General features: G+C 45.6%; 1 protein-coding gene across 5 annotated transcripts in view; it reads left to right on the forward strand.

Moving 5' to 3' along the window:
* The window catches only part of qkia (QKI, KH domain containing, RNA binding a), an 82,082-nt gene that overhangs the window by 24,235 nt on the left and 42,801 nt on the right, over nt 1–15,046 (forward strand). For all 5 annotated transcript variants that reach the window (XM_071910190.2, XM_071910193.2, XM_071910192.2 and 2 more), the window contains exon 2: nt 2,128–2,270. In XM_071910190.2, coding sequence (XP_071766291.1) covers nt 2,128–2,270 — 143 coding nt within the window. The remainder of the gene's footprint in view (nt 1–2,127; nt 2,271–15,046) is intronic.

Here is a 15,046-nt window from a genome sequence, read left to right on the forward strand (position 1 = left end):
TTATTTATTTATTCAAGATTTCAGGTTCATTGGACACACAGCACACATTAATTTGTAATTACTTGTTCTGTTTCCCAGCACTCCCATTACTCCCTGTTTTGTGCTATCCTGATCACATCCCTGTATAGCGTCTCACTGCCAAGCCTCTGTTCGTACACAAAGCCTGGATGTGGCCTGAAGCCAGTGGTTGGGCCTGATGTAATCTGTCCTCCCACTAACTCTGAGCTAGATGCAGTGAGGATGAGTTCATATGGTTTAAGGAGGACTGGGAATATCTGCGTGGACCGCAGAGCGGTGAGGTCATGCGGTTTGGGCGGGAGTCGCTCTGGGCCGAGTCTCCTTCCTTGCTTATATGGTTCCGATGTGTCCCACAGGTGTTATCCAGACAGCTGCAAGCCAGATGTTTGAGAGTATGTGTATGTGTGTTTGTCAGTGTTAGAGACCCATCAATCACAGACCTGTCAGTTGATCACCATGGGACCCTGAGCAAACACTTTTTCAGCTTAACAGGAAATTACCGTGAACCCATTCCATGCCTAAATCCACTGAGGCGCTTCCAGAATGTCTTGTTTTTTTTTTATCAAAGTGTATAATTAGTTTTATATAAAACGGTGACAAAAATCACAGTAAGGCCTAATTAGATAAATTTGTCTTTGCTTCTACCCGCCCTACAAATGGGCTGCAGGGTTGGGGTCATGCTTTGAGGTCAGGCATGCATTACAGAGAGCGACTATAGGGGAGTGTCGGGTTCCCCAGCTAGAGTTTAAATAGAGCTCCCATTCTGCCCGAAAGGCTCCCGAGAGGTGGAAATACTGCCTAACCACACACAGACAGACACACACACACACACACACACACACACACACACACACACACACCATTCCCCTAGGCCTCACCAATTGCTTCCGGCTATTTCACAGTCAAACTGATAAACCTCCATCCTTGCATTCCTGGATGTCTCCGCTTTTCGGATGGCGTTTCTCCCATCCATTGATAACTCCTGATTAGCTCTTTGGTTCAGGGATTGTATGTCTGTGTGCGCTGTGGTGGCAAACGTGGGAAGTTGGGAAGCGTGACCGATGTGTGTGTCCTGTGTTAAAGGGTGTTACAACTGCAGCCGTCGACCCTCATCAAACTGTGACACACACACACACTGGGCTGGATGAATGGATGCTTTCTCTCCACCCCCATAGCACTGCATTCCTCCTGTGTGTGTGTGTGTGTGTGTGTGTGTGTGTGTGTGTGTGTGTGTGTGTGAGAGAGAGAGAGAGAGAGAGAGAGAGAGACAGTCAGAGTAGGATGTGCATGATTTAGAGGTGAATGTGTGTGTGTAAGTGTAGGATTTTTTTTTTTTTTTTCCAACGGAAGTCTCTGTTTCCAGAGCTTGTGTGTGTGTGAGAGAGAGAGGTCCATTAGTTTTATCTGACAGGGGGATCAGATCTGAAGGCATATACCTGAGCCTGAGCGATTCCCTGCGTCTCGTCTCCCCTCCTGCCCCAGCCGCTCATACAGACTGCTATATTAGAACAGGCAGAGAGGGAGGAAGGTGGCCTTTACCCCTTTACTACTACAACGCTTAACTTATTACTAACACATACACGTAAACACACGTTACTGAGTCATATTTATCACACAGCTTTGCGTGTTCAGTGTTTCCAATGATTGATTGTTGCAACCAAAAACCCCTGGGTTTTAGGTGACTTTTTCTCATAAATGTATGACAATTTGTGGTGTGTTCTGCATTTGTGGGGAAAAGTGAAGGTGAAAAATTGCACCTTTGATAATTGTAAGTCAGAACAGTTGATTCTGCAAAATTGCAATTTCCTGCAGGTAATGTGAATTATTCATGCACAGCAATGATAATTTTATTTGTGAAGTACTTTCTAAAACAAAGTTACAATATGCTAGAGGAAACTAACAAATCAAACTATACTTTAGACTATTGATGGATTTCAAAGTGATATTTTCTTTTTGTTTTTACAATATAGATTGAAACTACATGAAGCCTTTTACAAAAATCCACATGACGAATTACTATATCAAATACCAAATAAAAACTAGCACAGTTGTCCTGTCCTGCTGTTATTTGGTTGCTGACCACAGTGTACATATTTGTGTGTGTTGCAGAGATCAACAGAGTGCGTAAGGACATGTACAACGACACAGTGAACGGCCTGGTGGACAGACACCCCCTGGAGCTGCCTGAGCCCATGGGCCCCATCATCCACCTGCAGGAGAAACTCTTCGTGCCTGTCAAAGAGTACCCCGACGTAAGGAGCTGGCTCGCACACACACACACACACACATATCTCTTTTTCTCTCTTTTTCTCCCTTTTTCTCTTTCTTGCATACTAGGGCAGATCAGCCTAATATTTACACTGGTACTGATGCACAAATATTATCAGTGCTACTAGATTATGATAAATACATAAAGAAAAGTATTGTGAGGTATATAAAATAAAAATTATAATGTAGTACGTATGTAATACAAAAGTATGCTGTTTGTGTCCAAAATGCAGAAAATCAGCCAATAACATTTCTGCCTGTTGCTATTATGCTTTTAAAAATTTCGAGCGAGCGGTGCAGAAACAAGATACTTTTTTGCAAAATGTCTGTATCGACAGATAAATCAGCAACTGTAATGGATCCAAAAATCCTCTGTCTGTTGAAGCCATAACACACACACACACACACACACACACACACACACACACACACGTGTGTGTAGTTGGTCTTTTTGCCTTTGGCCATGTGTCTGGGTGACGTGTCATCACTGGAATGACAGCTGCCGATGGTTCAGCAATCTGTCAGCACTGAGGACACACTCCCTCTTTCATTCTCTCTCTCCTTCTTTCTCCTTTTCCTTCTCTCTACTTAACGCTTTTCAGTTTCTCATACACTCCATCCCTAGTTCTTTCTTCATCCCTCTCCCTTTTCTTCCTGTGTCATTTGTGGTTGGTAGACACACAGCTCTTTACTTGTCCTTACTATGACTAACTCAACTATATTTTGTCAGTTTGTTTATTAATGGTTGCTCGACTCATAGCATGCGTACCAAGTCGTCAATATACTGCTGCCAAAGCTATATCAGTCGCCAGTCTAAATCGGGCCTAGCCACAGGAAAACACGTTGGCATGTTGGGCTGTTGACTGGCCAACTCAGCGGTAGGTTAGGGCTGAGAGGGGAGGGAGGAGGTGAGGTGAGAGGAGGAAAGTCACGAAAACTACCTTTCCATAAATATTCGGATGAAAAATATGGAAAGCTGGTCGACTGACCACTGGCATCGGCCAAAGAGGCTGGGCAGACAGCACTGCTTTGGACAAATTAAAACACACACGCAGTTGAGAGAGCATAAGGCACAGTAGAGCTGTCGGTCTAACTGTAGAGACAGAGGAGGAAGGAGATGATATAGGAGAGGCAAGGCTGAAAGGCTTGTCTAAAGGATGACAGTGAGGTGTGTGTGTGTGTGTGTGTGTGTGTGTGTATGTATGAGAGAGAGAGAGAGAGAGAGAGACAGGGATAGAGAATGAGTGAGATATTGCATGTCTACAGTGGTGTGTGTGTATTTGTCTGTTCATGTGTGTAGGTCCGTCAGCCACCTTCCTGTCCTCGCGCTAATCTTTGGCAGACATCGCACACACACACACGCACACACACACACACACACACGACTGGCTGTGTCACCTCTTGAGCAGCAACATTTCTCTTCGTAATCCCAGCAGCTAGCGGAGAGGAGGTGAATGGAGGGAGGTGGCGAAGGAGAAGAGGCAGCGTAGAGCAAGGAAGGGCCCAGCCAGGCGTGAATTGCATTTTCCCCCTGACAGAATTGATAAAGGGCACCAGGGACTGGCTCGGCTCGGCTCAGCTCGGCTCTGGCCAGCCCACAGTGCTCAAGGCCAGGCGCAGCCTCCGGAAGCCAGCTAAATCCACCGACCTCAGCCCCGGTCCTTCACCTCCCAGCTCCAGTTCCAAGACCTCAGGTCCTTGGACTTTCCACCAACTGGCTGTTGATGAAAACTATTCATTTACATTTGCAGGGATGTGTATGTTTTTTTTTTTTTTTTAAGGCTGAGTGGACATAAGGCACATTCGTTTCCAGTGGTGATCCCCATTTACCAATTTTGCCTTGATTATCTCCTGCTTTTATGTGTTTATCTAATCCTTCCTCCCTCTTATTTTTTACTAATCCATTTTTTTTAATTAACGTTGACATTTTAACAAAAATGTTGATTGGTAAATGCTTTCCCTCTTAAGTGAAGCTCGATAAATCTCAGTTTAACCTTTGACAAAGCACATTTACATCATGTTAGGCTATAAATTAAGAAGACAATATATGACGATGATAAAATACATAGACACACATTACATTATACAGTACAAGAAGCCAATATGTTAAGATGACGCACGCACACATATTCACTAGTAGTAGAATAGTATCTGCGTGTGAACCTGTCCAACGTTGGGGGTCAGCCATTACTGGATGGTGTGTGTGTGTGTGTGTGTGTGTGTGTGTGTGTGTGTGTGTGTGTGTGTGTGTGTAGATGGGTTGGTTTTCTGCTAACAGTGTTAATCATCACATCAGTTTATAGGAAAGTGAGGCAGGTCAGTGAAAAGGTATGGAACAGTGGTGCCACCTGTGGCCTTAAACACCCTTCTGGAATGACTGACACCCACCCACACACACACACACGCTATTAAATGTGCCGACACCCTCAGATGACCCCTGTGTTCCCCTTGCTCTGTGTGCTATGCTGCTCTGTGCTGAGCAGGGCTGTAACTCAGTATTGTGTTTACGAGCCGCCTGGCAAGCTACTAAATTAATTAGGCTTCCCCCTGGTGGCCAAGATGAGTCACTGATGACCTTAGCAGACACAAACACACACACAGATACACACAGACATGCACACATTCATAGATGTGCACATACACACAAATACAGAAACATAGTGACACAAAAATGACTGACACACATTCCACATGGACAGTTTCTCACTATTTTGTGTATACACATTAATACATACACGCACACACACACACACACACACACACACACACACACACACACACAGTTTGGTCATTAAGTCCGGAGTAGAAGAGAAAAAGGCCAAATAGCTTTGATATATATAGCTGTGTTGATTGGAATCAGGGGAAATCTGTAGCAGGTCTTCAAGGAGTTATTTTCTCTATTCCAATCTCTTCTATTCTTAGAAAATGGTCTTGTTTGGAACTGTAGTTTGTGTGTGTGTGTGTGTGTGTGTGTGTGTGTGTGTGTGTGTGTGTGTGTGTGTGTGTAAGCCAGAACTGCTGTTAACAGTAGGCAGTAGCAGATTAAATTTGTTATTGTGTGTTCAGCTGAATTCTACCTAGAGTTTAGCTTGTTTTGCTGCTCTGCAGTTTGACAGCTCTTGTCTTTGCACTGGGTGAACTATCACTAGATTCATTGAGTTTTATAAGGAGCACAGAAAGAGGGGAATCATTTAATAGAGAGAGAAGGGTGGTGGGGGGTGAGACGATGTAGAATCAGAGTGAAAAGAGAGAGGGAAGAAATGATGAAGGGAAGAAAAATGTCACTTCCTATCCCCATCTGCCCACTGCTAAGAGGAGAGGAGACTGTAATGATGATTATTAGACTGGGGAATATTTTCCCCCCTCTCACATTTCCGCCTGATTTCCCAGATTTTTTCCCCCCGACATGTGTCGAGGGAGGATGCTCTGTGTGTGTGTGTGTGTGTGTGTGTGTGTGTGTCTCGCTGACGCAATACTAGGTGCTCCCAAGAAAGCGGGGAACGATGCTCCAAGTCTCCACATTGTGTTCTTGGCATCGACACAGCTGCCACGGAAGATTTGTCTTCATTTATACCCTTTCCCCCGTCTTTTCCTTCTTTCCTCACTCATTTTGGGACTCCTGCCATTTTTTTGTCTTCTATCAGTAATAACCACAACATTACCCCTTACCTGCCATATCCATATACCTGCCCATATACTCTTGCTGTCATTTTCTATCTCTCTCTCTCTCTCCCTCTCACCTGTGTGTCCCCCCTCTTGTTTCACTAGCAGATAATTAGATTGTCTTGGTGCCTGGATGCAGTGCAGCATGTCAATTCCACCAAAATAACTTGCCTTGCCAGCACGCTCCTACTCTAATTTCCTTAAGTGTGTCCCTGTGCTGGCTTGTGTGTTCAGGTCTGAGTGCCCCTGTGTCTCTTTGTGAATGTGTGTGTGTGTCTATGCCTGTATCTCTATCCGTCTGTCTGCCTGTGTGTGTGTGTCTGTCTGTCTGTGTGCCCGGTGCCCCTCGCCATTCTTCACATCAGCCATTTCCTGATGTCATCAGTGTGCAGAGCGCCGTGAAGCGTCACCGTGGCGACCGCATCTTTGACTGACAGCAGAGTCGCGGGCCATCTGATAACTTCAACCTTCAATTAAATGCTATCTGTGGCTCCGGCTCTCTCTGTTGCGCGCGCACACACACACTGATAGGCAGCTGACTGACAGCTCAGCATGTCATTTCCGTTGACCTTCAGGCATCTGATAGGATGTGTGACGTGTCTTTTAAGTGTGTCTCTTTCTCTACTTTATTCCCTGTGGGTTTGTATTTGCCAACTGTTTAACGCCCAGGTGGATTGTGGGTAGGTCATAGGGATGGGCATTTCAAGCAAAAATACTATTAAATATTCACTGGGAACTATTCGACCGTTCTTCGAAGATCGAACCGGTCCTTCTCTCGTTTTAACGTTAAAACGAGAGAAGGACCGGTTCGGGGCTAATCAAGCCATAGCTATTTACTACTAGCAAGCTATATAGGCGGACATTTGCATAGAGTTAGCTAGCTAAGCCAGCTACCTAGTCCGATTAGCCCCGATAGAGGCGCCGGTAAAGACAAGGGAAAATATACTTTTTAAGACAAGATGATAGTCGCATAAACTATTTGATTTTTTATAATTTAATGACTATTCGAAAATTTGAAAATCATGACCCATCCCTAGTAGGTCATCGCCTGCTGAGAAATGCACAGAACTGAACCCACATACACACACACTGCCCTGGCTGTGCTGACTCTATGAAATGGGACCCTCAGTTAGACGTAAGCTGTTGAGCAACTGGTAAACAGGCCTGACGGGACGAGGCTTTGAAGAAGCCGGAGAGAAGAGAAGGGTCTCTTGTATAGATCGGTCTGTGAAACAGCACTGCCACACAGCTCACGACTCAAACTCCACCCTTCCTTAGTATGTTGATTGCAGGAACACATTTTTCCTGTTTTTTTACATTTTTATTTGATTGATAATGTGTTAAACCCCACTGAATAACAACTCTATAGAAAAAGTACTGCACAAAAAAGTACAGTAAATGTAGTCTTATCCTTTTTAACCACATTTCTCGTCATTGAGGACTGGCTTCCATTATGTAGCACATTTTCTAGTTCCTGTAGCTTGGGTTCTATGTGAAAGATTCCCTGCTGTTGGTTTTTCTCTAGCGTTAATTTCTGTCTGGTGTTGAGGTGGTTGTCATGGCACTTTTAAGTTGTTTACCTCGGTAATGGAATCCTTTTAAAAGCAACCCACCCCACCCTTTCTGTCTCTATGGTGCCCGAGCTGCCGGTCCTCACAGGAGCAGATGTTTGATTCTCGTCAAGTCTTCATTTGCTGGTTATTAGCCCACCTTTTGAAGCCAAATGACTCCAATTGAGCATCGCAAATGACTCGTCTGCTTTAAAAAAAAAAGCGTGGTGATTGATCAAAATTGGCCCTATGTACTCAGTTGTCAGAGGCTGGAGGTCGGCTGCTTCTGGTGTTGTTGATCAGTACATGAAAGGTAGGAGAAAGGTGCTCATCAGTTTGGCCTTGGCTCAGTAAGCTAAAATTTATATTTGCTTATTCAGTCTCCATCAGCCGCCGTCACTCAGGCACTAAAAAACCAAGATAAATCAGGATTAAATAAATGTGTTCTTCAACACTAGCAGCACTAATGAGATGGGTAAATGTCTGCTTGCTTTTTTACTGTGTATGTTTGTGTGTGTGTGTGTCTCTGTGTCTGTCTGTGCAGTGTTTGCCCTCAACTTGACCCTCACTGCAACAAAGACTAAAGCGAGCCTGAAACCTAGTGAAAATCGGCTATGAGAGGCCCATGTACCACATAATCTGAATGAATGTATGTCAGTAGAGGGAGCAGCCTAGCAGCAGGAATAACAGAGGGGCTGGTGAAACGCTGGGACTGAGCCTGAGTAGAATAATGAAAAATGGAGTAGTGCTGTCATTTCCAGTTTGTGTGTGTATGTTTGTGCATGCTCATGTTCTAGGGACAGTAATTAGGATGGCAGTTTCTGCAGACACACTTCTCCTGGCAGGTTGGCAAGATGCATGCCTCACCACACTCTGGGTGTGTGTGTGTGTGTATGTGTGTGTGGGCGTGTGCATGTGTGCGTTTGCTGCGACAGGTTTTACATAGAATGACCAAAGAAAAAAGGTACGAATGAGACTGCAAAATAGAATGACAGTAGAGCTGAGATGAGAGCAACTTGCCCCATTGCCCCCATGATGCTTCACTTCCACCGTAAGGGACAAAGAAGAAGGCTGTAGTGGTTTGAGCAGACAGGATGTCCTTGTGATACTGGATCTTTTCTGTTTCACTGCAGTAAAATTGCCAGGCCAAACCAGCCAGTTCGCTGCACAGGGAAAGTCATTAAGCTCGTTCCCATGAGGGTGTCATCACTTATCATGCCAGCTCCTGATATCCTTCTGACCCCCTTAAGTCATTACCAGCCCTGGAAATGTACCGCCCAACACCTCACCTCACCTCACCTCACCAATAGAGCCTGGGAGAGGCGGATTTTGATATCTCTAGCTAGCCAGCCATGCGTGATGATGATCATTTGATCAACGGATGGGATTCTAGTTAGCTATTTGATGAGGAGGGTAATTACAATGATGATTTAAACGGAGGAGATTCTATTTGTTGTAGTTAGTTAACATGACGAAGGGCGACAGGATAAGCTGTTAGATGCGTATTCATAACTGCACTAATGCCAGTGATTGCTTGCATATTAGCTACTTGTGCTTATATACTGTAAGTGGATGGTGTATCCAGCCTCCTTGGCCTGTCATTAAACTGAGCGGGAGAGGGAGGTGAAGAGAGAGAATGAAGGACAGAGTAAGCAGGTTGCTCACAGAGGGATCAAAGACTGCACCAGAGGTGTAGTGAGCACACACACACACACAGGACAAGAGATGTGGATTAAAAACGACATAGTGGTCACTCCTCATTGTTGCCAGCACATCCTCACGGCGCTGCTGCTGTTAGACTGCGAAGCACACAGATAGACGCAAACACATGCACACACTCTTGGCTCTTGCTCATCCTCCACTGTTAACACACTCTTGGCTCTTGCAGGTCCACAACTGTAAACTTTCCTCAACACATACACACCTTTCACTTGGCCGGCACATCCCAATATCATGAGTGCCATGTGTTTAAAAAACTGTCATTTAATTTGTCTGCTCTGTTCCATTTTTCAAAAAAATAGCTTGTGTAAAAACCAGCTAATGGGCTTTCTGACCAGGGCCAAGCATTAGACAGGGCCTGAATATAAACTTGAGCTGTTGAGTTCATGTTAAGGACAACAGACACACACGCACTTTGTGAATTTTATATATTTCCCAAAATAGGAGATCTAGCACGTTTTATTTGAATGTCTGATCTGTCTCTCTCTGTGACAGGGCTGCGGCTAAGGTAGCACAGCATGGCTAGCATAATTCCACAGCACTCTCAGCCTTGTCAGAGGGCAGCCTCCTATTGACTTATGCTGATTAACTAACGCTCGGATGAACACTGAGGGAGAGACTGGATGTTATTTAGCATCTCTCTAGTCTTTATATTTTTCTCTTTTTGGTACTCGCTTATTTAAGAGTTCATGAACTTTGCTCTGTGCTCCCTTCACTCCCATCATCCAAACTTCAATCTTTACGCTTTCCATCTCTCCGTCTTCTCCCTCCTCCTCACTCTATTTCCACCCTGCCTGCAACCCCAAAATAAACCCAAACAGAATTATCAAAGGAGCCAAGGATTAGGCGCTAAATGCTGGATGTGCTGAATAGAGAGCTTTGAAGTCTATAGGGCTTTGAGGCGAAAATGTCACCCGTTGGAATCTAAGTCTAATTTCACTCCTCAGACACCCCAGCTTCGGCTCCTCTGCTCCTCTGTCCCTCCCTGTAGACCAAGGATGCAATCTCCTGTAGGTTCAACTCCAGTCATCTTACCCTTCCCCCTCTCCATATTCCTTCCATCCTGTCCTTTAAAGTGTGTGGAAATGGTATGCAGAGAGGCTGTGTGTGTGTGTGTATGGGTCGTGGGGATCAGGCCCCGTAGCGAAGGTGAGCAAGATGGATTAATTGAATGATGAAACATTTCAACCCACAGATGAATGAGTGATGAAAGGCAGGCCGCCAGCCGGTGGCTTGGGAGGTTGTGTGTAGTCGGAGAGAAACATTGATTTGTTCTGTGAGAGATCCGTGCGCTGAGGGAGGGAGGAATTGAACAGGGATAGAGGAGAAAAGGGATGACGGATATGCAAAAGAGGGAAGACAAGATGCCGTGTACACAGAGACAGGGAGACAAAAAGGAAGCCTGCTCAGTTTCCAGAAGAAGCTATGAATGGATACAGTACAAAGGAGTTTGAGGAGGACGTGAGGCAGGAGAACAGAGGTTGGTTACAGCAACAGAGAGCAGTGTTCAACTCCGTGCCCTCTGCTAGGCCTCTCAGTAACTTGAAGTGAAATGAGACGGAAGGCATCTTTGGTATGAGGAACAGGGGAGTTTTACTGTGATCGCTTAGCCATTACTTTGGTATGAGTTGTTGCACAACAGAACTTCAGGGGAAGAAAGGAGGGGAGTGAGTTAGAGCGAGAGGAGGAGCGAAAAGATGGGGAGAGAGAGAGAGAGAGATGGCGGTGCCTGGTGTAACCATAGTTTCCACCTTGCTTTGATACACAGCACTGAATGAAATGTTCCTCATTTCCATAAACCCAGGCAGGCTGGCTAATAAGTGATTGGTATTCTCCTCCCGGCTCGGCCCCGCTCCTCGATAAGCCCCGCGCGCACACAGCCAGAGCCCTCGCCATGATCTCATTTCCTGTCTCCTCACCGCCACAAACAAACGCCCGTCGCAGGCGCAATTGTTCTGCTTCTTTGAGCATTGTTGCTGGAACTGCTGTTGTTTCCCGCTTGTTCACACAGGCACAAACCACAATGCACACACACACAAACACACACGACAGTCAGCCTCTGGGTGCTCAGGGTGTCTGCAAGAGTTCACTCCATACATCCCGGTTTCACACACACACACGCGTGCACTCATAAACACACACTTGCGTACACATAGATATGCACACAACATAACCCGCCTGTGGAGTAGCGATAACGGGGGCTAAACAAAGGCCCTTTAATGTCAGTGTAAGCCCTTGTCCTGAAGGGGGCTGTGTGTGCATGTGTGTGTGTGTGTGTGTGTGTGTGTGTGTGTGTGTGTGTGAGTGAGAGAGAGTGTGTCTCTGTCTGTGTTTGCGTGTGTGTTTGTATACATACATATATGTATGTGTGTCGGTACGTGTGTGTGTCAGTTTGCAGAACTTTGAGAAAGATAAAAATGAGATGGAGAGAGAGAGAGCAAGGGAAAGAGAGTCCGTCCAGCAAAGGTCCCAGTGCCTCTAATCTCCTAATGCCGTAAATGAGCAGGGGGAATCTAAGAAGGGGGCAAAGATACAGAGAGAGAAAGGGACTGCCGAGAGTTGCCGAGTTAGCAAAAGAAATAGTTTATGCATGTATTCTGTTCACCAGATGGGTGCTGGCAGGAGTGGATTATTAAATAAAGCTGGTAAATATATATTTGTTGCAGTTTTTATTTATTTACTTTTGATTTTTAGATGTTATTTAACACAGAATGGCAAAAGGCTTTCTGTGTCTAGTGGTGGGAGGAACAGCCAGCAGTGGAGAAAGTGTAACTATTGATCGTAATCACCACAATTTTAAGTACATACCTTGTCTAATTGTATTGATTGGTAATAGTAAACGGGCTGTTGAAGTTTAATTAATTTCCATATCTCTAGTGACTACTTGAAGGACTCCTGGGGGTGCAAAGCCTCTGCCACCCCCGACCAAGGAGCCATGGTGGTCCCCAGACACAGCTTTTTCAGGACCACAGTCAGAGGAGACAGGGGAGGAGGTGTAGCAGCAGGAGTGTAGAAAATGGAAGCTAGCGTTTTTTGGTAGGTGCGGAGGAGGCGAGATAGTTTAGCGAGGGGAGGTGAAGAGAGCGGGTGGTGTATTTGGCAGGGAGGGTACTGTATCCATCCTACTCCTCTGGCTCTACTGAGTGCAGTTCCTGGCAGGCTCAGTGGCCCTGCACCCTCCTGATAACTCAACCGCTTGGCTTTCCATTGTCTCCACATTCCAGTGGCTTAAAATGGAGGTCGCCCTTTTTAACGGCATATCAACGTCCACGAGAAGAATGTCAGACCCTCGCTACACAGCAGAGCGGCAAAGGGGCAGGGAAGGCCAACCACTACAGTTAAAAATCAAGTTTAGTTCCCACCTGGAGATTATTTTAGGCTATTTTTTATTAGGTATTTAGAGTGGTGTTGCAGTTAGAAATGAGAGGATTTTATAGGATGAGGCAGTGTTTTTCTTTTTATATTTTTTATCTCCAGCCTGTAGCCCAATGTGATGGTGAGAAGCTTGAAGTAGAAACCCAGACATTTGATGTGGCTTTGTCTTGGAATTTTCCTTTAGTGGGAAGAGGGTGTGTGTGTGTGTGTGTGTGTGAGAGAGAGAGAGAGAGAGAGAGAGAGACTTGCGGTGACAGCTTGGCCAGACATGATGCTTGCTCTGTGCCGTGCCCCCGCCCTCTGTGTATGTGTGTCTTTGTGCACATGCCCCTATCAACAACAAAAAACATGTCTGACACCCACGCACCAGTCTGCACCCACAAGCTCTTATGCCAAGGGGGGTCACAAAACTACAAAGCTATACACACATGTAACCTCTGCCCCGACCTCTTGCCCCTGAGCAGCCCTCTCAGAGTATTTTGTCCACTTCCAGACTGGAAAGACTATCATTTTTTTTTCCCCACAAGGGGTGGCAGTGTTGAACCCTTTTGCTCATAATGACTATGCCAGCTGAAAACAAGAAGTTCCCCCTTTTTGCCTCTGCGCCGTTGTCGTCATCTCTCTCAGCCTCTCTCTTTCTCTCTCTCGCTCTCTTTCTGAACTTCCCTCCATCAGGCCCCTGCTCACTGTCAAGCCCAATTATCATCAACATATTCATGTCCAGAGAGAACACCCTCCTACTGTCAGTTAGAGGGAGAGATGGCATTAGCAACAAAGTGAGGAGAGAAGTGCCGAGAGAGTAAAATGTTAAGTGCTATTTTCATAACAGTTTGGGAATTTCTAAGTTGTGAACCCTCAGATTTGAATCGGATATACTTTTTGTTACTTTTTTTTTTTTTGACGTCTAGAGCTTGCTCAGTAACTCCTGTGTTTAATATATTCATAGTGTGCAGAGTAAATCTGATTGGATTTGAACTGATGGCAGATACTGTAGCCCCAGCCTAGCACTCTGGTTGGCTGATTGGAGCTGTCACCTGTCCAATCTCCATGGACTTATAAGAGTGAGGATTTAGTGGCTTTTTTTAAAAAGCTTGTAGGTGTATCTTGTGCAACTTTTGTGTGTCCTATGTCTTTCAAAACACTTGCTAGCAGGGTAGGCTGTGTAACAACACCCTGGACCCTGTCACCATAGCTTCTGCTGAACAGGTTGGAGTTCTGTGTGTGTGTGTGTGTGTGTGTGTGTGTGTGTGTGTGTGTGTGTGTTGTGTAGGAGTACCACAGCACCACTGCAGTGCCCAGAGCTTAGGGTTCTCCTTCGTCTGCAGTGGGTACTTTGATGCAGACAGACAGCTTTCTCCTTCATTCTTTGAGGCTGTGTGTGTGTGTGTGTGTGTGTGTGTGTGTGTGTGTGTGTGTGTGTGTGTGTGTGTGTGAGTGAATCAGAACTCAGCCAGCATGCATAGTTGGTGGGTGACCTCAGAGGACAGGTGCCCCACCATCCTTCAGTAGGCGCACACGTTCTCTCAAATAGCCCCTGCACCAGTTTTGTGATTAAAGTTCACTAAACAGACAGTAGCCTTGCAACAGACAAACACAGCATGCTGTTATCCTCCACAGGGACTCCAGCTCCCCTCTCCAGCTACAGGGTGTGTCTTCCTTAGCCAGAGACAGATGGGCTACGCATGCCGGCAAGCCCTGTGACAGGGACACAGAGAACAACAGCCCAGAGTTTTCCACTGTCTTCTCTAGTGTTTGTTTACGTTGTTTAGGGGAAATACACCGACATCATATTAGATTTGTAATCCCTCTGTAATTAGATGTGACTTCACTGATGGCCTTTTGGATTTTGCAGAGGCATTGGTGCGTTGGAGTGTGTAAGCAGATGTGACTGCGTTTAAGAATTTAATGCAGCGGTGTCACTGTTCATTGTAACAACTCTAGAGCAGAACAGTTATGCCTCTGATTGTCAAGGAAAGCTTTCCACTGTGCCACTGAGCTTTTGAATATTTCAGGTTTGGAATTTTTTTGCGTGCATATAAATATCCCATTTTAATGGTGTCATAGATCTTTTACCCATCATGCTCTCTGCCAGCCGCTGCGTGCACTGTTTAAACACGGGTGGTTTGTTTACCTCTTATGTGTCACCCTGCTCCCCCTCTCCCCCCTCTCTCCTCCTTTCCTTCTGTTTTTATTTTGGCTGAAAATTGTGTTGGATTATTTCAACACATTTTCCCTTTATCCCAGTGGAAGCCAGTTTCAAGTGGAGAGGATTACGTCGGTAAATACGTTTCCTTTTGGTACAAAGCCGCAAAGCCACTCACCAGTGAAAGGGGGCCTCGATAAGAAAATTGTGTCAAGCAGAGTACCTCACCTCACGACTCACCTCCCCCTTAACACCCTCTACCCTCCTTTTTTTCCCTCCTTTCCTTCCCACCATTCCTCCCCCAGTCTAA

The sequence above is a fragment of the Centroberyx gerrardi genome, chromosome 17, assembly GCF_048128805.1.
Source record: "Centroberyx gerrardi isolate f3 chromosome 17, fCenGer3.hap1.cur.20231027, whole genome shotgun sequence".
Lineage (NCBI taxonomy): Eukaryota > Metazoa > Chordata > Actinopteri > Beryciformes > Berycidae > Centroberyx > Centroberyx gerrardi.